This window comes from Syngnathus leptorhynchus, chromosome 3 (genome assembly GCF_054491065.1).
Source record: "Syngnathus leptorhynchus isolate UIUO chromosome 3, UIUO_Slep, whole genome shotgun sequence".
NCBI lineage: Eukaryota > Metazoa > Chordata > Actinopteri > Syngnathiformes > Syngnathidae > Syngnathus > Syngnathus leptorhynchus.
This window is the reverse complement of record NC_141197.1, coordinates 9,983,334-10,005,689: the sequence shown is the minus strand read 5'-3', so window position 1 is coordinate 10,005,689 and position 22,356 is coordinate 9,983,334. Positions and strand designations below refer to the sequence as shown.

The 22,356-nt window shown below is 44.2% G+C and overlaps 2 protein-coding genes across 5 annotated transcripts in view; one reads left to right on the top strand and one right to left on the bottom strand.

Annotated features, from left to right (window-relative positions):
• Positions 1-22,356, top strand: part of LOC147059179 (uncharacterized) — a 204,966-nt gene that overhangs the window by 23,988 nt on the left and 158,622 nt on the right. The window lies entirely within an intron of this gene.
• Positions 1,003-20,885, bottom strand: sema6d (semaphorin 6D). 2 transcript variants are annotated; one of them, XM_085907130.1, is made up of 20 exons: positions 20,770-20,885; positions 14,617-14,791; positions 13,830-13,941; positions 12,782-12,842; positions 12,497-12,559; positions 12,289-12,390; positions 11,557-11,647; positions 11,189-11,308; positions 10,828-10,916; positions 9,278-9,495; positions 9,039-9,170; positions 8,348-8,503; positions 7,934-8,107; positions 7,471-7,611; positions 7,217-7,294; positions 7,077-7,135; positions 6,498-6,554; positions 5,866-6,048; positions 4,835-5,076; positions 1,003-4,513 (listed from the first exon to the last, which is right to left on the bottom strand). In XM_085907130.1, exons 2-20 carry the CDS (start codon positions 14,744-14,746, stop codon positions 3,389-3,391), a joined length of 3,333 nt encoding a protein of 1,110 aa, XP_085763256.1. In that variant the 5' UTR covers positions 14,747-14,791; positions 20,770-20,885; the 3' UTR covers positions 1,003-3,388. The 2 variants fall into 2 exon arrangements, with proteins under 2 accessions (XP_085763256.1, XP_085763257.1); XM_085907131.1 differs by lacking the exon at positions 6,498-6,554.

Genomic DNA, 22,356 nt, shown 5'->3' with positions numbered 1-22,356 from the left:
TATTGTAGCATATTTGGGATGTACCACTTTGATAGATGCATGGAAGTGCATCTTCCTTGGCCTTTGCCTCCAGTTTCCAATGTTTTTTTGCATAATCGTGCACACAAAATATTTTAGCATTTTTATCCATGAAAACAATTAGATTATTTCTTCTAGATCGCATCATTTGCTTTGCACTTTTAGACTTGTACATTTCTGCAAATTTTGCTGCAACATATGCAGTTTACTTCAAATATATAAAATCTGTGGATTTTTTTTAACAGTGCGAGTTTGTCTAAGCAACAAACGAGGCACTGCAGGAATTTGTTGGTGATTAAGTATATTTTAATAAGAAAACAACCATTTGTCGTTTGATATTTATCTTGCACGGTACTTGCTAGACCTTTGTTGTATTTATTAAGTGCTTTAGAAGTAAGGTTGAGTACTGTATATCGTCAATCTCATGGGAGTAGGGCGTGTGATGGTTATCACTTCCAACACAATTTCCCACACTGAACCACTTGAGATTTTCATCCCATTATCTTCCATTTCTCCTTTGTTGTCGACATCTTATCTGTCCACAGCTGTACTTTGACGTCGTATCATTTTCTGGATGTTTATGCTGCAAGCATTTAAATGTATGCATGTGCCGGTGTGTAAGCATTCCTCCGCAGCTCATTAGTGGCTTAGATCTTTTGCTCCGAGCGGTAGTTAGTCCAGATGTTTAGTGTCTGCAGGAACATTCTATTTTGGAAACTTTCCCACATGCTTTCTGGTGTGGTTGAGCCTGCGCTTGCCCCGAACTTCAAAACAACCCCACTCTAAAAATAGTCTGAAGTGAGTCATAATCATTCGAAGGACTCTTGATGGCTCTGATGGGGCAATGTGCATTCAGGACTTGCATCAACCCTGCTGTTCGACCTTGTGCTATAAAGAAAGACCAGCAAGGTTTTTCATTCTCCCTAATCTTGTGCTGCTAACCAATCAAAGCAAAAATTAACAAACCACTCCATTATATTTCTGTGCAGTAATGTTTTATTTCAACTATACATGCCGTGTTAAAAAAAAAAAATCAACAAAAAATATGAAACAAAGACCATTACTATTTACACTTTCACAGTACATCTTTAAAACATTATCTACACGCTCAAATACTCTGGAGAACCAATATATACACCTGGCTTTGCATGGCCATGTTGCACAGCATTTAAATCTAAATGACATGACCAAAACAGTTCTGCACATAAAAAGAGCTTCGACTGAATTTTAAAGGCTTCAATTTAGATTGCAACTGAAGAAGGAATTCATATTGCAATGTACAAGGCAGTTAAGCAGTGGATGTTGAATGTATGTTTCATGTATGTCAGGTCGCAAAGTGTCTCACACACACGCACAAAAAAGAAGAGCCCAAATACTGCTTAAGATGACAGGCAGGAAGTAAATCTTTACATACAATCATTCCTTGTAAACAAAAAGTGGCTTTGGGCTAAATAGGCAGCTGATCGCTTAAGTTAGGTGTCACCCATGTAGATTGTGAAGTGAAATCATTCCGAAAGTTATCCCTGCTGGCCGATAAAATCTGAATTAAATTTGATCATCTGCATAACCACAACCAATTCTAACGGTGACGGCATGAACGCCGTTTTAATACAATGGTCATGGGCGGGGAGAGCTGAATTCAACCGACTGGTCCACAGTGCAAGGTCTAAACAGCCTACATCCCGCTGTCAAAAATACATTCGCTGCACGGCACCTCTGCGTGGCGGATTAATATGTAGTCAACGCCAGCAGTGTCCATCCTTTTTAAAACTTTTGCGTATGTATGACCCAGTCACAAGTGGAATGTCTATCACTTATGATTAGGTTGTTAATTTGAAACACTTTTTGGCCTATAAAACAATTCATATGGCAAATGACAATAATGTATTAAGAACCGTTGACATTGCCAATAATGTACTGTATTGTAATGGATAATTTTGAGAATAAGGCACACAATGCACAGATTCATGTTCACTTGCCTAAAAATATGCTTACTCCTTATTTATAGTATTTAAGTATATACACAAACTTGTCATTCCCAGCATGACTTATCTGGACATGTTGTGTTGATTGTACACCGACCACTCGCAGGGAAGCTGTACTAATAACACGGGCATTAGAACCAACACTGAAGATAAAATGAGCAAACCATACCTGTATTATTCCAAGTAACCTATGTCATGGTTGTCGGAAAAGAAAATGTTTAGTTTTAGTATTGGAGAAATTGTCCAATTCATACGCGACGGGGCTCACTGGTGTTATTAATTCAGTTGAATGATAAATATGTGTTCCTGCTACATAAAGAAAAAGATTACGAGTAGAAGTTAGAAATCAAGAAAATTATCAGTCTTTACAGTGTGTTTGGTTTTTGAAATGGTACCTATTGGCTACTCTTTGCATGAAAACAAAAGATGTGCATACCCATATGAGGGTCATCCCACACTACTATATGAATGCATCAAACACACACAGCTATGCCTAAAACCAGTAGCAGCAAATGTATTGAGGAGGATAAGAGTTCTAGTCCCAGAATATAACCCAGTGTGACCATTTTAAAAATAGCTCAACCCTATCACTTCTGTAAAAATGACACAATGGTTCAGGCTTAGTTTAAAATCAGGTCATACGAGACCATAGCGATTTCCAACACATTTTAGCGAGACAGTGACTTAGGTCTTAGAATTTAGATGGATTTTAAGGTGCATCGTCTGCATGGCACCCGCTCTTGACGTGTGAAGGCTGAACACATGGTCAGCCATTGCCCATCAGCCAAAACAGATGCAAACACACACGGCCAAAAAACACGTCATCATTTACACTGTTTTGTATGCCTGCTGTCTCTGTCATTATATTTGAACCCAACAATTACAGTATTGGGTTTACTCCGTCTTCGCTGCCTTGCACAACCTTCCACACAAAAGCATGGCCTACCTGTCAGATCAGTTCACATTAGTGGGAAGACAGTGCTCAAAGGCAGTGAAAAATGAGATCCATTCTTCAAGTATTCCACTCTTTCCAACCTGGTACCTCACACACTGACAGACACTGTGGTCACATCGGTGTTCCAGTCCGTGTACCTACATTTGAAAACGGGTGACACCAAAGCACAGATGTCCACCGTATGACATGCAGGATGGAAATCAAGATCATGAAAAACATCGGAGGAGTATCTTTGGCCGTACGTGTGATTTTTTTTTTTTCTTCCCTTTTAACTGAAGCGTGAGTAAATGTGCATATCACTTAAAGGGGAACACACCTCAGGTTGATACACAGACGCACACTGGGGTCAACCCAATCCATAGCCGAGCCGTCCGGGCTCAAAGCTATAACTGTCAAGGCAAAGAGCTCACGCCCAAGCATTGGTGGTCTTCTAATAGCTGTACTTATTGACCACTCGCATCTGTGGAGTCTGTGGCGCAAAGCCATTAGGTTTCGGGGGCACATCTGGCTTTAGCGATGGGGTCCTTTTAAGTCCTGTACGAGGAAGTGAGCCATGCCCACTATAGCTGCTTTGCCGGGATAAAGAGGGAGGGTTGGGCGAGTGCATTCCAGCCCCCATCATTCCAACATGGGAATCTAGTCTGGACGGGGGCGTTGGAGGCATGTATGCCCCTCTGTTCATACTGTGCTGGCGAGACACAGATACGCCCATAGTCACCCCATTGGTTGAGGTGGACAGGGAGTGCCTGTGAGAAGCACTCCGTTGGAGCTGATAGCCCCCTCTTGGCCTCTCCAAGGTTCCACCCATGCTTAGGCTGCCCGTTGGTGTGGTGGGACTGGTGCACAAAGGGACGTCCACCCTCTTGGTGGGGCTGTGCCTGGGCAGGGAGGAGGAAGGAGAGTACAAAGAGGCCTCACGACTTGGCACCCTAGGAGGTAGTTCCGTTAGTTCCTCCATGGGTTCCAGTGTGAGGTGTTGTCGAGAGCGCGGCCCTGATCCCTCGTGAAGAATGGCCTTAGGGTTGGCCACGGAGTCATTGAGATGTTTTAGAAGGTCGTTAAGTGTATTTCTCGCGTCCACTGACCGCTTCTGGTCTTTCCTACTTCCTTTCGGTTCCGGATTCTTCAGCTTCTTATCAGAAGGATGTGGCAGAGTGTCATCTCCATTGTCAAGGTATGGGTGGTCATGTGTGGCATTGGGCAGGACGACTGCACTCGGGATGTGAGAATGTCCCAGGGCCAGGTGGGGGTGGTGGGAGTTGGATTTAGGAGGACCGGGTGAAGGGAGGAGAAATTGGGGACTCTTGGCCGTCGAGTTGGATTCTTTGCGGTGGCCGCTGATCTTCCTGTGATCCCTCTCCCACTGGTTTTTAATGGGCTGCAAGCCTTTCTGCTGAAGAACAGGGGTAGACTCGGGTGTTGGCAGAGCGGCCAATTCAGGAGGCGGACAACCGTCCCGCAGGATCATGGTCTTGGTGTCGCCGTTGGGCGTTTTCAGGTCTTTACTCAGCAAGTTGGTGTACAGCTTAGGAGAATCCACATTGGTCTGGTACTCCTGTGTACATCAACAATAAAACAGTAAGCATATTTCACTCGAACTCTTAAGTGTTTTGACTCCTCCTTAGGGGCTTGAGATGTAAATTCAATTCATTTCATGGCGATGCTTGTAACTCAAAACACTAGAATCATCTTTTCGAATTGACAGACAGACAGATGGCTAAACGGTTCATTGAGACGTCTCGACTTCTGTCGGTACATCAATACATCACTAATCTTTGTTGTTGTCAGCAAAGGATAAAGAATATATGACTGAGTAGGATGCCTCATATTGTCACTAATCTCAAGGCACCACTGTATACACAGTAAAGGACTGTACCTTTACAGGACTGTCGAAGAGGCCATTGAGCTTGACGAAACTTCCAGGGGAGTCCGAACAGGATGGAGCCGATTCCGCATCCTTGTGGACACGCCGTTGTTTTCGCATGAAGGATTCCCGATTGCAAAAGACAATCAGGCCAGCTAGTAGAGCGCCCATGAGAAAAGCACCAAACACGCAGGTGATCAGGATGTTCATGTGGACCATCTGGCTGGTTTCACTCGCTTGGATATCCCACACACCTACAAACAAACAATAAAGGCGGGTTAACCTCCTGCTAAGATGAGTCAAGTGGTCAGTGAAGCGTCCCCCGCCGCAAGCCCCAATTCACCAGCAGACATGTGCATGTTTGTGCTCAAACACAACCGTGCATGAGTTGCTTCTCTCAGATTTCTCCTCAAACAATGTACCCAATCATTTGCAAGTAGAACAGATGAAGAAAATATGAAAAATTGGTAGAGGTAGTTAGCCATCCATATAGATTCCACTATCCGCATTGGAGATTTGTTAATTCAAGAAAAGAGGATTGGTTTCCCGGATCCATGCGCACCAAAGGGTTCACTGGTCTGGAAGCCGAATGAACCTTTTCGACCAAGAAATCATTCAGTAGGAAGTAGATCAGAGGAGCAATAGGAGCGATGTTTTTCCACTGGCTGAAATAGTCGATGCTCTACGGGAGGTTTGTTAGTAACCACAGACATTGAAAGAGTTAGTTCACCCACTGTGCGGCCACCATTGGGTTGCGGCAGTTCAGGCCCAGCCAATCATCTCCCAGCTAGAGTAAACTATTACGAGGGCTAAAGCTAGCTAGTCTATTTTCAGCTCAAATCAATGAAAGACTGAAAAGAAGTGAAGGATCATTTTAAGAAAAGAGAAAAAGCAGTAGTGAAATGTGAGTAAGAGAAAATGAATGCACTTGAATCAACTCTAGATAGCTGCCAGGGTGCAGGTATGAGCCTCAGCGTGCATTGTCAGTGGTCGGCAGCTATCAGATCAATGCGGCATGCTGGCTGGCTCCCTGTGGGCCTTACCCTCTTGCCCCCCTGGGAGAGAGTCTAAAGAATGAGAGGTGGCCGGGTCATCTTGCAGCACAAAGCCCGAGCCGTAGAGCTCTGGAACGGGCCCAGAACTGGGGCTCTGAGTGGGAATGAGTACTGGGGGAGGTATGGGCCCACTGGGCGGGACAGTGACTGGTGCTGATGAAAACTCCACGTCTGTGGTGACAAACAAACTGTTAACAAATGGTTTGTAAAGCATACTGTCATCATCCCAATTAGTAGACATGGCTAATGGGAATTTGAAAAGTTAGTTGGAGTAAATCACGGCGTTGACATTTTTATTCTAAACATTTGGTTGGGTCAAAAGAGAGGATACAGAGTTTCAAAGAGGAGCTGGGACAGAACAGGACGGATGCTTTGGTGGGTGAGCATGCCTGGGGGAGCGATCAGGACAAAAAGTGATGAGTGTGAAGTGAGGCAGTCAGTCATGTGACCTGACAAATGGGTTTGGTTTGTGACGGTTAAAATGGAGCAGGTGACTTTTGCATTCACAGGAGGTGTTTTGTTGGCAAAACATGACAATGAATGAGCGGTGCCAAGACAGGGATAGTCGAGATGCTGAACTCAAGGGAAAATAAACCATTTGAGTAAAAGATCAAACTAACCAGAGGTGGGGTCGCCATATGATTTGTAATCTGGCGCTGATGTAGTGCCCAAAAATGCTAAAGGAATTAAAAAGCACAATACATTATTCAGGGAACTCAGAAGTTAAAAATAAAATCTCTTTTGAGTGCGACTGAAAAAAAAAATGAAGCACTCATTATCTTTCTAAAGAAGGTCCTCTGGTTCTGATCAATACCGAGGTTCAGCTTGGGTCATGGTCAGTTGGTACATTTGACAAGGCAGCTATTTCAAAAGAAAATCAGCAATGGCCATCACTTATTATTGAAACCAAAACCTCTACCACTTGCACCGGCTGAGCATGACCCTTGAATGTGCATGTTTGAGGCATTAGTTACAAGTAGCCATGTACTCGCTGTATGTAGATGTGTGTTAATACCAAACATAGACTTACAAGTATGTCGGGACAAGTTAGTGGAGCGAATGCTGGTGTGAGTGTGCAGATGAGTTTCTATTGTTTGCTCAGGTGTGTGTGTGTGTGTGTGTGTGTGTGTGTGTGTGTGTGTGTGCGTCAGTGTGTGTCAGAGGATATGCGCATGAAGTGGTATGAAGATGACTCTTACCCTGACAGTCTCCCAAGTGGCCAGTGTTTCCTAATTCAATATCCTGCTCATAGCCCGTCCTGAAAATGAGACAAATGAGAATTTCTATTATCTCGGCTTTAATTAAGACATCTTGCGATAAATCTGGACCTTGAACTCACAAAAGACCGGGCTGTATCCTCTCACAGGCTCCTTGAGGCCTCCATCCACAATAGGGATCACGTAATGCAATGCAAGACCTAGTCCAAAACACACACATCATTCTGGGAAACCATTTGTGGTTTGCTGAACATTAACCCCCGTATTGAGGGCAAAGTTGTTATCCTTCTATTTACGACGTACTGGACAAAAGCAAACGGCAAAGGTGTAAAACTGCAAAAAGCACATTTAAGTGTGCATTAGGGGCATCACTTACTTGTGGCAGGAAGAATGCCTTTCGCAGCGACTCAGCGGAATTCGAATGACGCAGCTTGAAAAGGCGACGTACAGGCTATGTGCGTCTTTGTCCACGTGCAGTGATAGGACACGCTTATCATCGTCGTGATTAGACAAGCACCTGGAAAATGGAGCAAAAAAGGGTTCATCAGATTAACGTCTACTCTTTCAATAAAAATGTAATCACTAGGTGGATAAATCTTTCTCTCGCAGATTATCAGGCCTTTAACTTTTGACATTTGCAAATGATGCGCGAATCCACAAATTAACGATTGGGAGGAAAAACAAGCGTTGCATACGCAGAAATCTGACAGACGCTGTCATCAGCACGAGGAAGCGCCAGTTAATATTTGCTGACTCGTCAGCCGTGAGGCAGATGGAGAAGAGAAAGAGAGAACAAAACAAAAGCAGACAGAGCGGGTGAAAAGTGCATGATGGCTTACTTGGCCTTGTTAAAGACGTCTATCTCCTCCAGAAGCAGACTGTCATTCAGGGACATGGACGAGGTCTTGGCCAAAACCTTGAGCACGACTCCTGACTCGGAACCGATAAAAACCACTGTGTAGTTCTTGTGAGGGCCCGCTTCGTTGTCCACTGCCAGTGCAGTCAGCCTGTACCTACAACACATTTCATCCATGTATTTTGGGGATCAAAAACAAAATCTTGATAATGATGCCACTATCACCAGCCTGACATATCCTTACGGGTAGGAGCCATGTATTTTATCAATATTGCATGAACAGTAACTTTTCAATGGAATCAAAATAGACATGATATTTGGCCTGTGTAGAGTTCTCAGGTGCTGTTACCAACCCGACCCAAATAAGTTATAAAGTTACGACATTTCGGTTATTCACCTGACACGCGTCTTGGTGTACCAGGGCTCGTCCCCCATAGAAGGCACAGCCGTGTCCATTAGAGGGTGTGACTTGATGAACTGCAGGGTTTCATCCGGGAACTCGATGGAGCTCTTAAAGGATGCAGCTGGACCGTAACCTGCGCAGCACCCGGGTCTAAAATGGAGGGTTCACATGCACGGCGGGCAAAAGGTCAAAAAGCAGCTCATGTGATCATTGGGGCTGATCATCATGTGCAGTCAAGTGAATAGAAAGTGAAATGAAAGGGTTGGGGAGCAGGTGCTTATTAGATCACAAAAAAAGGCCTCAGCAGGAAACATTAAATATGCATAATACGCGTGGTTATCCTCCATCAATGATTCACCAGGGAAATGAGGTGCTTTGTGGATTTTTTTTTGTCTTCGACGCAGGTCATGCTTCGAAAAAGCAGACTGTACGTGTGACAAACTGGTTCAAACTGCATCGTCAGATAATTATGTCACCTTAAATATTTAATCATCGGCAGATGGTGAATGTGTGTGCTGGGTCGCGGCTAATAACCTCTTTTACCACTATAACGTATTTGGTTACGCCGGTTGAAAAAAGGGACTGCTTTTCAGCTGCCGAGTTAGGAGCCACAGAAAGGCCACACTTATTACATCCCATTTTGAATGTCACATCGATATTTTCAGCGGGTTCGAAAGATCCCTACCGAGGTTTCGGAAGTTTCTCCTCTGGGAACGGCGTCCATATGGAGTCGGCGGTCTTTTGCTCTTTAAAACGACCACGGAAGACTTTCTCGATGTCGGCCATGGAAAAAGCACACACGGCTGACCCCGGAATACTGCGGAGAAGAAGCACGATGATTAAATGGCCATACTTCACCTCGGTAGAGCCTTCTGCCATCCTTGAAATTAGTCCATCCATCAGCCATAAAGAGTCATAGCCCACCTGTTCATCTGAGTGGTGAACACGCCCACCACAGACGGGACGCCGTTGATGTTGATGATGTCAGTGATGGACTGAAGCACGTCAAAGTAGAAGAAGGAGTCCCCCGGCACGGAGCAGTTCAGTCTCGCCTTAACAAAAGATGTCCAATGTTTCTCGAGAACGCGCTGCGACCCGCCAATGTCGTTTTTGCAGATCCGGGCGACGCGAGAGTAGACCACCTAAAAGGGAGCAGGAGTTTAAGCCAGGATAGAGGCTGGAGGAAGTGAAATTCCTCGCTAAAAACATTTTCACTGTACTAAATAATGCATCTCTGCATTCTGTTGCGGCTCAGCACGGACAGCCAGAATACACACTTGTATTTAGGTCTCACGATTTTGAGTGGAAAACTGCTCGCCCTGACTGAGGCCAAACATTAAAAAGCACATCAAATGGCTGGCCTAATGGAAACAAGTGATGTGGGATCTATTGCGTGAATGCAGAGAGGAAGCCATTTTGTGCCATTCCTTCACCTTTTTCCATCAAGCGAGATTGCTGTGCCGTCTAAGCAAAGCTTAATCATAAACACAAGAGAAAGAAAAACAACTCGTGATAAAATAATAAACCACGCAACATGCAGTCTAAAGTCCAACCTTCAAAATTAACGGACGCCAGTTTGCAGTCTGAAGTCCAAAATCTAGAATTAACTGACACCAGTTTGATAACACTCAATCCACTTTGTTCTGCCCGATGGTGGGTTATTTAGCAAACACACCCAATAGAGAAGCACATAATAGTTTGAGTGTGACCGCTGAATGACCCAGCACAGAGCCAATAAGAGTGTGGTTCAACTGTTACCATACTGGTGTGATTTTATTTTGAAGACCTGGATTTGACATGTGTTACACCAATGTTGTTGTTGGTTGTAATTGCCTTGCCTTCTGTTTTTCACGCAATATGACAGAAAGTTGTGGCTGCCAGCTGTTTGATTTTAAAAAGACTGGAGAGGCGTTAGAATTCAATAAAGAACTCGTAGCAAAGTCCAGAAATAGCTCCTCTCCCTCACAGCCTCACCATTATTCGTAGTGGCATATACATATTAGCAAATTATCTGGGACTTGTGATAATTAGATAACCCCGATCAAAGTTGAAATGTCACTCCAGTACTAATAGGGTTGAAAAGTGGAAACTGATGGAGGATGTTGGCCTTCAGGCTAGTGAGCTCAGCCAGACCAGCTCAGGATGGGCCGTGGTCAAACCTGACGCTGGCATTGAACAGAGAACATCCTAATGCCCTTCCATTAGCTTGGACAGAGAGCCAGATACCGATTGTGCATTCTCTGGGAGACAAATCCTCTCGCTGTGTAATGGTTTTACATCAGGCAAACATTCCCAGAAAACCCAGACCGTTGAAAATTCAGCTTTATTGTAATGAGGTGTACTGTCATCGCATGAACGGGGACTGCCACAAATGAATGAATGCGATGGAGGAGCTTTTAGTCTTTTTTTTTTTCCATAGAGCATTTGTTCGCAAAATGCAGTGCACTAAAATGCCACCTTTAGACTGTTCTTACCTTGCCCAGATTGCTGTGCTCCACTGCAATCTCTCGATAGAAAAAGTACACATAATTCCCATACTCGGCTGCGTGCAGGAAATGAGGTTCTGAGGGAGAAACAGAAGCAGAGAGTTGAGAGAGTATTTTTGCATCGTCACCACCAGTGTGCGTGTTGAATATTTCAGGGATTTGTACAAGGCTGTATATGACTGGGTGTGACCTAGATTGCCTGAGAGGGAGCAGGCCATATCCCCCGAGGAGTTTGGCAAGACAGGAGAGCTCTCTATCGCAAACTCGCCGGCTTCGACGCACACCATGTCGTGCCACGGTATCGCCGGAGAGGAGTCAACTGAAGATGTGGCGAAAGGGCGTTTCTTACCTTTAAGCCACTTAGAGTCATATTTGATGGTCCTCAAGGCGGATCCATCGCCCATACTGCGATAAATGACAGAATCGCTGGCCTGAAAGTCAGCCACCGTGGCAGAATACAGTTTCCCCTCTACGAAACAAGACAAACAAGAAACGCACTCAATTGAAGCTGGCCGACAACACTCTTCGTATGCTACTTTTTCCCCCCCTCATCTAAAAGCTTTAATTAGACCGACTTGCTTTAGCTGCAGGCGTATTTGTACCGCAGCAAAAACACAGAGGTAATCATGAGAGCATAACTAGGAACACATTAGCTCTTGTGTAGAAAGTCTCTCGTGTGCCAGCGTGTAGGTGGGCGGCTGTGCTTTTGACCCTCACCTGCAAAAAGGGCGACGTTGGTTTGCTTGGAGTCAAATGGGCATCGTGCCAGCCCATTGATCTCTTCACCATCCAACTCCAGGTTATCCAGCTGAGGGAAGGAACAAACACACACATTCAACAAAGACAGCAGAGCAAATATGGGGAAGAAAATGGTCAAACAATCCTGTAGAATGCATTGAAAATATCACGTTGACGTTTTGAGTTACCTTCCACCTCCTGGTCACTTTATAGATTGAGAATTTTTTCAACGAAAATGGAAAATGACACTATTTAATATTGTATTTTATAAAAAAAAAAGTATAGTGATGATAAAGTCATTAAATTACTCAGCGGTAATATTAGTCAGCCATTGCAGAGGATAAAGAAAAAAAGACAGGAGGGGTATTGCTATATTGTCTGTCTACATGTGTTGTGTCACCATTTGTGTTAAATGGTTTGTCTTAAATGGTTATAACACAATGTTTAATTCTATTTATTTCATGTTTAGTTATGTCTTCCTATTCATTTAATGTTTAGTTTGACATTAAACTTTAAATGTCAATAAAGGACTCAAAGCTTCTTTTTAGAACCTCTCACTAATTCAGTTTGCCAAACTGCTGCTCGTTATGAAGAGATTTCAGTTCACTGCTACCGTACACTGTTTGCATCCAAACTTTGCACTCATAAGTCAAAACAGAAAAAAATAATATCACAAGGCACGGCTGCATATATTATCATGTGTATACTGACCCTGTAGTATCTGCACATGGGGTTAAAGCCATTGGTGCCACAGATGAAGACCAGATCGTCATTTCTGGGAACCAGCACTTTGATGAAGTTATGACACTCATCCTATGAACGCACAAAGAGTGTGTTGAGGGTTTTATTATTATTATTTTCGTAATTACTAAGTAGCACTAAAAGAACAGTCGTGAGGCTGAATTATAGTTGTACTTACTCTGTGTTTTCCCTTGACGGCACACATCTCTTTGTCTGCCTGGCCTGACCGCCATGTCAGCTTCTATGGAGCCAAAATGTGAAGCATTAACACACACACATATCTGCATGCCAAATGCATGTGCTCTAACAGGAATGTACGCATGCACACACGCACACACACAGACACACACGTCTTGACTTTCAACTCTCTCAATTTACATCCAGCCTAGTTTGTGATGAATGGCTGTGTTTGTGCGTGTGCGCGTTTGTGGTTTAAATGAGTAGCTTGTGGCAAGAATCTTACCCGGTAAGGGATGATCTCATTCCTGTACGATTCTCTCAAACTTACAAGGTACACCTGATCTCTGTGAACAGCAACAGTGCACAAAATTTCAGTGATGCAAAAAAAAAAAAAAATAGAAATGTTGGACTTTTATTAAAGACTCAAATATTAATGGAGTGACCATTGACACAAAAATTTTCTACTATTAGCAGGGCCACAGATAAACCTTGTTTTTCATCGTGTCCAATTGCATGGTAATAAGCTCATCTACATTGTTTTCCTGGTTGCTTTTTGTTTAGGGTTGAGCTCATTCTAAGAAAATCACATCTGTTGTTAATTCGGATGTGACTCGCTCGCGTCCCAAACACAACCTCTGGTTTTATGGTAACATGAGATCTTCAGTTTCGAGCAGCTCTCATCAGTTGGGGACGATGAGCAAAATAATCGAGTATCTTCTGTCTTTTGTCGTTTGCATGAAGAACAATTAATCCTCAGTGAAGATGGTTTTTGGTTCAACAGGCTTTAAAACCTGATTGTCTTCTGTACTTTGCATGACGTCACTTTTTGTTTTGATGATCTGCCAGTTAAGACAAATGCTGAACACCCAACTGGGAACAATAATAGCCTTCCTTTTGAGCAAACATATGGGAACACCCACAAGTGGCAGTGTGATTTACCTGATCCCTGTACTACATATGGTTGTGATTACAGTAGTGGGGGGGAGGCGCAGAGTTTGGGGGCTGTTATATTATAGATGTCAAGGTGATTTCTTGCTACAATACTAGTGGCTGGTGGTAAGATTAATCCCAATGCTCATAAATACTAAAATGACATGTAGAGATGCCAAGAAGTCTCTGACAGAGCATCGGGCGAGGTTGATAGATGCTTTTGCTGGATCGATAGCGACCGTATACCTCAGATGGCGGCATACCAGCCACGGATCCAATAACACTAAGAGCCCCCCCCCCCCTCCCCCTCCCTCTAGCGGCACTGTTTACCTGCCAAGATGCGAGTGAGTGAGTGTGTGTGGGGAGATGTGTAAAGGAGAATCTGCCCGTGTTCAGTATACCTGCCAGCGATGAAGAGCGTGTCTTGTATCTTGGTCATCAGCTGAAAGTCAAGGCGATGCTGCGACTCGTTACCAGAGGGCCTGCCTCTGAACACGGGGTACCTCCGTGAAACTGCAAACGTGCACACAGATTGCTTGGTAAATTTGATGCAAATGCTAATTTTGGCATGTGCCTGCATACATCCATATTCAATGTGACTCATTGATTTGGATGTTGGGCTGGTGTATTGGCGGGCCTACTGATATATATTTTTTTACCATGCAATGAAATAGACCAGCACTTTCAATAACTCAAACATATTCATGAAATAAGAACAATGTTATTATAGCAGTCAGTGATGTTCTGTTTTGAAAATCTTTCAAAATGTACAAAGCGTTGGGTTAGGGGCCAAGGAAGATTACCTTTTTGTCCAATTCTGAAGTGTATAAATGCATAAACTGTAATGACAATGAGATGGCTCAACTTTGGTAGCGCGATGCACTCCATTGAGTGCCACTCGCCGCACACTTACTGAATTCAATTTGAGCAAGTTTATTATTCAGAGTGATAAAATGTTTTGTCATTAGTAGTGTTTGAGCAGTATGTTACTAATTAGAGCTGGTTAATTGAAACAAAAAACATTGAATGCGACCGATCTATAGATTGTATACTCTTACCGTGAATAAAATAAAGACGCCAACATTACGTTGGTCTTTTTGTCCTGTCTTGCGTTTTTGCGATATTGCAGTCATTGTAATCGTGACCCATCTCTGCTGAGATTGTGCGTTTGTGTGCGTGTGAACTCACAGTGTGCGTCAACGACATCCAGGGGTGCAATGTCCTCGGGGAAGCTGACTGCGAGGAGAGTGCGTGAAGCTGTTAGCAGCAGCAGCAGCCGCAGCAGCTCACTGAGCAGAAGTGCAGCTCTGTGGCCCATGGCTGCTCACATCCACTTCCTGTTTCACACTAGTGGAGATGTTACCTGGAGACATGCACAAAAAAAAAAGATTCCTCTGTTATTCAGTTGGAGACGTACAGCACAACATCTAACCTAGATAAAAAAAAAATGAAGACATCCTGAAATACATTTTGCTCTAAACTTAATATATTGTCAAAGAGATACTTCTCAGGCAATCAAAACAGATCATTGTTTATTATTCTACAGTGAACCCCCAAACTAAATGATTTGCTCTTAGCATGAAAAGAAATGATTGCTGTCTTGGACTAGGCGACAGTCATGTTGACTGTAAAAATATTGTTTTGGCACTATGAACTTCTTTTGGTGAGGCCACAGCCTTGTCTAATAGGAAAATGTGCTTTGCTGCTCTCTCGTGGCATATAAGGCAAATAATTTTTATTGAGGTGGGCAGTTACCCGCAGATTATCGCTTTTCACAGCAAGGCTCTGTCCTTAACTCGACATGTTTGCATCTTGTTAGTCTATTTTGTTGGTTTTGTTTGGACCTCGAGTCTGCAATTATATCAAATTGATCGAGTAAATTTGATAAAGCTCGTGTATTGTGACTGGTGGGTGTTCAAGCATCATACACACTCGAGCATTGGTGGGTGGCAGAGCAAGAAATTTCCCATTCTCGCTCCGCCTGCATCTGCTAACTAACAGAAGGTCAGCCAAAAGTCCGGCGCGGTGTCTCAGTGTGTGTTCGCTGGAACGGAAGTCCGCTCTGCTCGAAGCACGGCGGGCCCTGCTGCTTCTGTACATCTGTGCTCTGATTGGTTTGTGCGGGGCCAAGCTCATCGCTGATCAGCTCATTGCAACTTCATCACCATCACCGGTGCGCCATCACATGCGACCTTAGCTGACTTCTATTAGCGCTCTGTTAGCTCTTACTGCTGCAGTCTCTCCTTGGGGCCAAAGCGCTTTATTGCACTGCAGTGATTCACTCCATCTTTGTGTTATGAGGACAAAGCCACGCTCACTTGTTTTGACATTGGTGTAATTACAATGGGTGCACTACCCACACACACACACACACACACACACATTCACGCACACCCAATACGTCCTAATGTAGATATAATACACCGGATGAATGTAATGTATTGCAGGTCGTATTCATGTGTACGAAATGTGTGTAGGAGGACTTTAGAGGCAGGCTGTGGCTCTAAATGATTGGTGTACATTTCAAATATTTATAAGGCAAACAAATTATTCATGTGGGCAAAGCCTGAACGGATATAAACAATTTACTGGGAGACGTCACACAGGCCAAAGCATAGATTAGTTGGAAGCATGCTGGGATCCGCACACTGGGAGCACATACATCATCACGCTCTCACATAATGTATCTCAAAGACCAACGATGCATGTGCACACATGCGCACAAACAGTAATGATTCATTTTTCTATTAGCTCCAAAGCACACCTGCTCCAGTCTGTCAGAGCTAAGCCATTAGTGCTTTGATTGATCCACACAGGAAGCGGGGCAGACCAGATCTCTGTTTCACCACAGTCATGTGTGGAAACCTTTCTAAATTTGCCCACTTTATACTTACATTTAGTGCCCGAGGAGCAAATCGGTGTCAAAGTAGACAGAGGCCAACAAAACATCTGCATGCCAGCTTTTTCCACCATGTTTGAGTCATCAACTGCTTCGAACAGTCCATGTTGATATTAAGCGACTGCATTTTTCCAAGCACTGATAATCCAATTGCAGTATGGTAACTTATACCGTGTCACCTGGGAGAGATTCAAGTGAGGCTGAAATGGACCGCTCTATAAGTGTGTTTTAGTCATTCACGGTGCGTAATGGTGGCAATTCAGCGCTCAGTGGGACGCTGCGACCTTCCAAACAGCAAAGTCATTATGAGTAATGCTAGACCTGAATCGGGCTGTGCTCCATCATCATCAGTCTACTTAACAGTGAAATGAGAAGTTTGATGTTTTTGACAAAATAGAGAAATTGTCTCGGGTCAAATGGGCTGGTGTACATCTAACTAACACACAATGGCGGAGCATTTCCTTTCACTGTGAATCTCCATGCCGGCCGACAGATCAATAGCGACGAAGCAACATTGTCTAAAAGAGAAGTGACGATAGACCTCTATTAGAGTGGAGGCACTGGTGTTTGTTAAAAGCGTCTAGTGTTCTTTTACTACCTCGGAAATGTGCTCACCAACAAATGCTCTCACGCCAAAACCCGACACGGGAATAGATGCCAAATGCACAACAACAAGAGCAAGCGGAGGTACTGTGCAAAAGGTAACTAAAGTGAGATATACATAGAGTATATCAATTCTATGGCCCTATTAGACGGGCAGTTGGCTTTGCATCAGAGCCAAGCTTGGGGAAACACAGAAGCCATACTTTCTCCGAGCTTATTGCTAAAAATGCAATTAAACAGGAAATTAACTATAACTCAGCACCATTACAGCCTTACCGTAGCGGCAATGGCTTTCTTTTTATGTAAAACAGAAACAGAAGACACCCAGAGGTCAGCCATCTAAAATTACTTTGAAATCTCCGGCGAGCCCAGAATGTTTTCTATTGACTATTCCTTTGCACTCTTTGGTTCCTGCCCTCCAGTTAGTGTGTGTGGTGTGCATGTACATATAGGCCTCAAACAAGCCCAGAGACGCTGAGCTTGTCACGCAACTCGCTGCCAGTCAGCCTTGCCTCGCTCTACCTCTGTTATTACAGGCTTTTCAAATGTCCCACAACCACGCATTTTGCCGCTGATATTGTTGGCACAAAGTCATGGTGTTTAACATGGGGGATGGGAGAGGAGGAGGAGGAGGAGGGGGGGGGGGGTATAGGGGTCTACAGCCCAATTCTGGTAGTTAAATCTGAGGATTTAGTGTTACGAGCCTAAAATGACAGATTAACACATATGCGCTCTGTGAGCTACGCTTTCACTGGCATATGTCAGCCGCCACCTCTCTTAGACCGCGCCGTTGGGTTCCATTTTGCAGGAAAGTCCGATTTGGTGCTCATTAAAAAATAGAAAAAAACTGCAGTGGCAAATAACAATGGTGCATGATGTTTCTTGCCTCAATTCTAAATGCGATGGGTACATATAAACGCAGCAGGAAAATTTCAGGCACTACTTTGGCAAATAGTCTACTTACAGGTCCAATGGGAGCAATTTAAACCCTTCCAAGTGAAATCATCCTCGGCCTTCAAAATACACACTGGCACAAAAATACAAGCACAAACAGGATATGCCTGTTGTCTGCCTGAGCTATGCCAAGCTTCACAACAAAGTCATCAGTCTTCAGCGTCCGATATTTCTCAATTAATTTCCAAAACTTTTCACAAAGTTACCCACGTCAAGCAGTGGTAGTATCCAAGCCAATAATTAAAATAAAAATCTGTCAAAAGGATGGTAGCGCTGTACATCTGTAGTTGCATCCGAAGGTGGTTTCCCATTGGCCGACTGCTTTGCCACAAGCACTTTCAATCCCAAATAGGCTTTACTTGCGGCAGCAAAAGAATGCACTGCTTTGTTGAGGTTTATTGTCTACTTCAAAGATCAACAACTACTGGCGGAGAGAAACATCTTCGGCCGAGAGCTCGGAGGGCACGAATACTGCAAGACATTCGGTAGCAGCACCTCGTTGGATTTATTGGGAGGCATAGCTTCATACAGCATAAATAAGGAAGCGGTCCAGATGCAGCCTCGCAAGATAACTGGCCAGATGATCACATTATTGCCCCGAGAGTGATTATTATGTATATATTCAAACCAGTCCCAGTGACCCTAAGCTGTTACTACCACCTGGATTCACTTTGGAAGGGTTTGAGAATGCAAGTCTGAAGTAAACTACCTCTAACCTCTTTCTTGTGAAACTTGGCAAGAGGAAGAGTGAAACAGGAGAAAGGTTGCACACAGCAGTCGTATGCACAAAAGGGCCTAGCTGCAGGTGTGACCAGGAAACAAAGGGGGGCTTTGGCCACACCAATACAATGGTGCCCCACCCCCGGTCACTGGCTCTATCTATGTTCAGGAGAGCACATTTGGGGGGCTACCAAAAGGGGGTTTGAAGGAACAAAGCAAACCATATAAACATGTTGACTCGTTGAACTTTTAACACTCGGTCCTCCAAACATTGAATGATTCTGATTTCAAGCTGCCATTTGGAGCATCTATGAGGTTGTTAACACAGATCGCAAGGGTTTAATGATGGCTGTTCTGGGTTGCAGCTGGCTGGACCGGAGGTTAACTGCAGTTGTTCTGGTCGCTGAATTCTGACCCGGTGGGCAGCAACGAGCCGAGCTGTCGGCCAACCCGCAGCTGGTCCGGATGTTCAACCCTGGTAAGGCTTTGGCCAACATCAAGTTTGTAGTCAAAACCATGGTAAAAATTAAAAAACAAAAAAATCTAGCAAGGAATTACCGCAACAGGGAAAAAATACGACTTTTTCAGGGATTTCAGCATCTCAGGTGCTCACATCAATTTAGAATAAGCTATTTGGCTCATATACTAGCCTTAATTCCCGCAAATGGCAGATTGTCAGATAATTTAGCATTCACACCAATTCTCAATCCACTCAAAATCACCAACATGCATGTTAAACGAATATGGCCAACACTGTATTTATATTTCTTTTCAACGTTAATTCATTTTATGCACAGAGTGCTAATGTTCCTAGTTTGGGAGGGGTTATTTTCTATGATTTTTAAGCACACAATCCATTCATGCATCAGTGCAGGCACAAACGTGTGTATTGTCCAGACTGGGGTGTAAAGGCATTCAAAGTTCCATCCGTGGTAAATCTTTTCACAAGCCTTTAGTGTCCACATGTGGGACTGGGTACAAAAGACAACAAAGAGGAGGGGACACAAGAGGAGAAACAACAGTGAGGGGGCTTTTCTATTATCCGGCAGCCATAGAGAAGTGCGATGCGTTCAATTAATACAAGGCACCGTAAAGAGAAATAAACGACTGAAGAGATAAAAGTAACACTGCCAACCAGAGGGTGCTAGTGTTCAATTGGGACACCTCAATTATTCAATATGAAAATAATAAACAAGTAAAAACGACTGAATGGGGGGTACTGTGACATTGTTAAACACTCCCAGTCCCTTTGACAACATAATAACGTATGTGTACTCCATCAAAGAGATGGAACAGATAAAAGAAACAAAATTTGACATTAATCTTAAATACAGACACAAGAAAAAAGACACATAGTAGTCTTCTTTTTTTTTTTTTTTTTTTAATTTGCAACGTAACCTACCTTAAGATCATGAACGGAGCAATCTGCCCAAATGTCCGATTATTCCTCTGGTAATCCATTTAAGAAAAAAAATGTGTATGATTCTCCTTACATTAAATTCCATCCGGACACACTTTATTGTTTTAAATCCAGTTTCTCGCTCCGCTCGCTTCATCTAAACCTCTTTTTGGGACTCTTTCGTCCTGGTTCCGAGGCCCCTTTGGTTGTGACGACTGATGCTCAAAGCAGATCCGCGACCGTCGCACTCTTCTGTGGTATAACTAGGGTGTCGTCCCCTTCCTCACACACCCCACGCAGCAGCGCCTCCGGTAACTTTGAACGCATTTATACATTAATAATAATGGAATAATTACATCAAGAGTTAAACGCCCCAAGTCTCAGGTGTTTAAGAATAGCAAGACGAGCGACGCAGACTTCTCAACTCGGGAGTGATTCAGTTAAATACTAGTAATTGATTCAGCCCTTTAAAAAGAAGGGAAGAAATCAGTGACATCCCAAAAAAGAGTCATAGAAGTTAATGTTCCCAATAAAGAAAGCGCGTGCAAACGGAACCGAGCGGTTACAGTACAAAGCCATCCATTATAAAAAAAAAAAAATCTGTCCTAATGTATATAACCTGTACAGTAAAACAATTGTTTGCACACACGGGCATTATTTCTTTTTCCACAGCCTCTCCCGTTTACTAATTTGACTTTCACTCTGGAATAAAGTAAAGAAATAGGTGCATGCATTTCTGCAAAAAAAAAACAAAAAAACAACTCACCTCATCTGAATGCTTTATTATTGCGTATCCATATGCAGTAATTCCAGGGGGAAAAAAGGAGGCGAATATATCGCGCGTCGCTCCAACTTCCCCTGGCTGAGAGAAAAACAAACTAAGACACGGCAAATGGTGTAATTTGACCTGAGCTCGATCAATCCACGCAGGGAGAGATCCACGGCCCGCCAATAAGGAGCGCTCTTGCTCCAGTCCCTCCCCCACCATCCAGCTCTCTCCTCGCTCGCTTTTGGACCTCTCTGCCTCGCTCCTGGCTTCCTTCCTCTCTTTCCAAGAGCCACAGAGGCAGAGAGAGAGGGAAAGCGGGTGGGGGTGGGAGGTAGATCCCTCCTCCCTCTTGTGTGACCCCATATTGCACCCCCTGTGTTAAAGCACCCCCCTCCTCCCATACTTTAAGTCAGCAGCCGCTCCTAGTTAAAACTTATTTCGGCCTATTTGAGGCTCAAGCAAGCTGCTGCTGCTGCTTAGTTAAAACATATTTTAGCAATGTTTGGATTTGGGGAGATAGGGCTAAGCCCTTACTGTATTTAGCAAAGCACTATGAAAGTGACAAAATTATGTTTTCAAAGTGCAGTGGGAAAGGTTTGGGCCAAAATAAGGATGACAACCATTTAACTGCCACAGATTCTGAGAAGAATATCGCTCTGTCACAATAATGCGACCAGCGCGGTGCAGTTGCGCGGGCGGCGGCGCGCTACGGCTGCGCGTTCGGCTGTGCTCTGCAGTTGCGCGATCGGACAAAATTCAGCTCCCTGCGCACAGAGGTCCACTTAAACTTTGGAAAGTATATCAGGACTTTAAAAGTATTTTCTAAATTTCAGCGACGCCTCTGTCACAATATGCGACCAGCGCGGTGCAGTTGCGCGGTCGGCGGCGCGCTACGGCTGCGCGTTCGGCGGTGCCTACAGTTGCGCGATCGGACAAAATTCAGCTCCCTGCGCACTGAGGTCCACTCAAACTTTGGAATGTACATCAGGACTTTAAAAGTATTTTATAAATTTCAGCGACGGCTCTGTCACAATAATGCGACCAGCGCGGTGCAGTTGTGCGTTCGGCGACGCGCTACGGTTGCGCGTTCGGGGATGCGCTGCAGTTGCGCGATCGGACAAAATTAAACTTCACACGCACTGAGGTCCACTTAAATTTTGGAAAGTACATCAGGACTTTAAAAGTACTTTCTAAATCTCAGCGACGGCTCTGTCACAATAATGCGACCATTGCGGTGCAGTTGCGCGGTCGGGGGCGCACTACGGCTGCGCGGTCGGTTGCGCGTTACGGCTGCGCGTTCGGCTGTGCTCTGCAGTTGCGCGATCGGACGAAATTCAGCTCCCTGCGCACTGAGGTCCACTTCAATTTCAGAAAGTCTATTGAGACTTTAAACATATTTTCTAATTTTTAGCGACCGCTCTGTCACAATAACGCAACCAGCGCGGTGCAGTTGCGCGGTCGGCGACGCGCTACGGTTGCTTGTTCGGCGATGCGCTGCAGTTGCGCGATCGGACAAAATTAAACTTCACGCGCACTGAGGTCCACTTAAATTTTGGAAAGTACATCAGGACTTTAAAAGTACTT

Coding starts and splice junctions, on each gene's coding strand:
- sema6d (XM_085907130.1), bottom strand. CDS start 14,746: ATGGGCCACAGAGCTGCACTTCTGCTCAGTGAGCTGCTGCGGCTGCTG. Junction 12,560..12,781: donor ATGAGATCATCCCTTACCGG/GTAAGATTCTTG, acceptor TTGGCTCCATAG/AAGCTGACATGGCGGTCAGG. Junction 10,917..11,188: donor TGACTCTAAGTGGCTTAAAG/GTAAGAAACGCC, acceptor TTTCTCCCTCAG/AACCTCATTTCCTGCACGCA.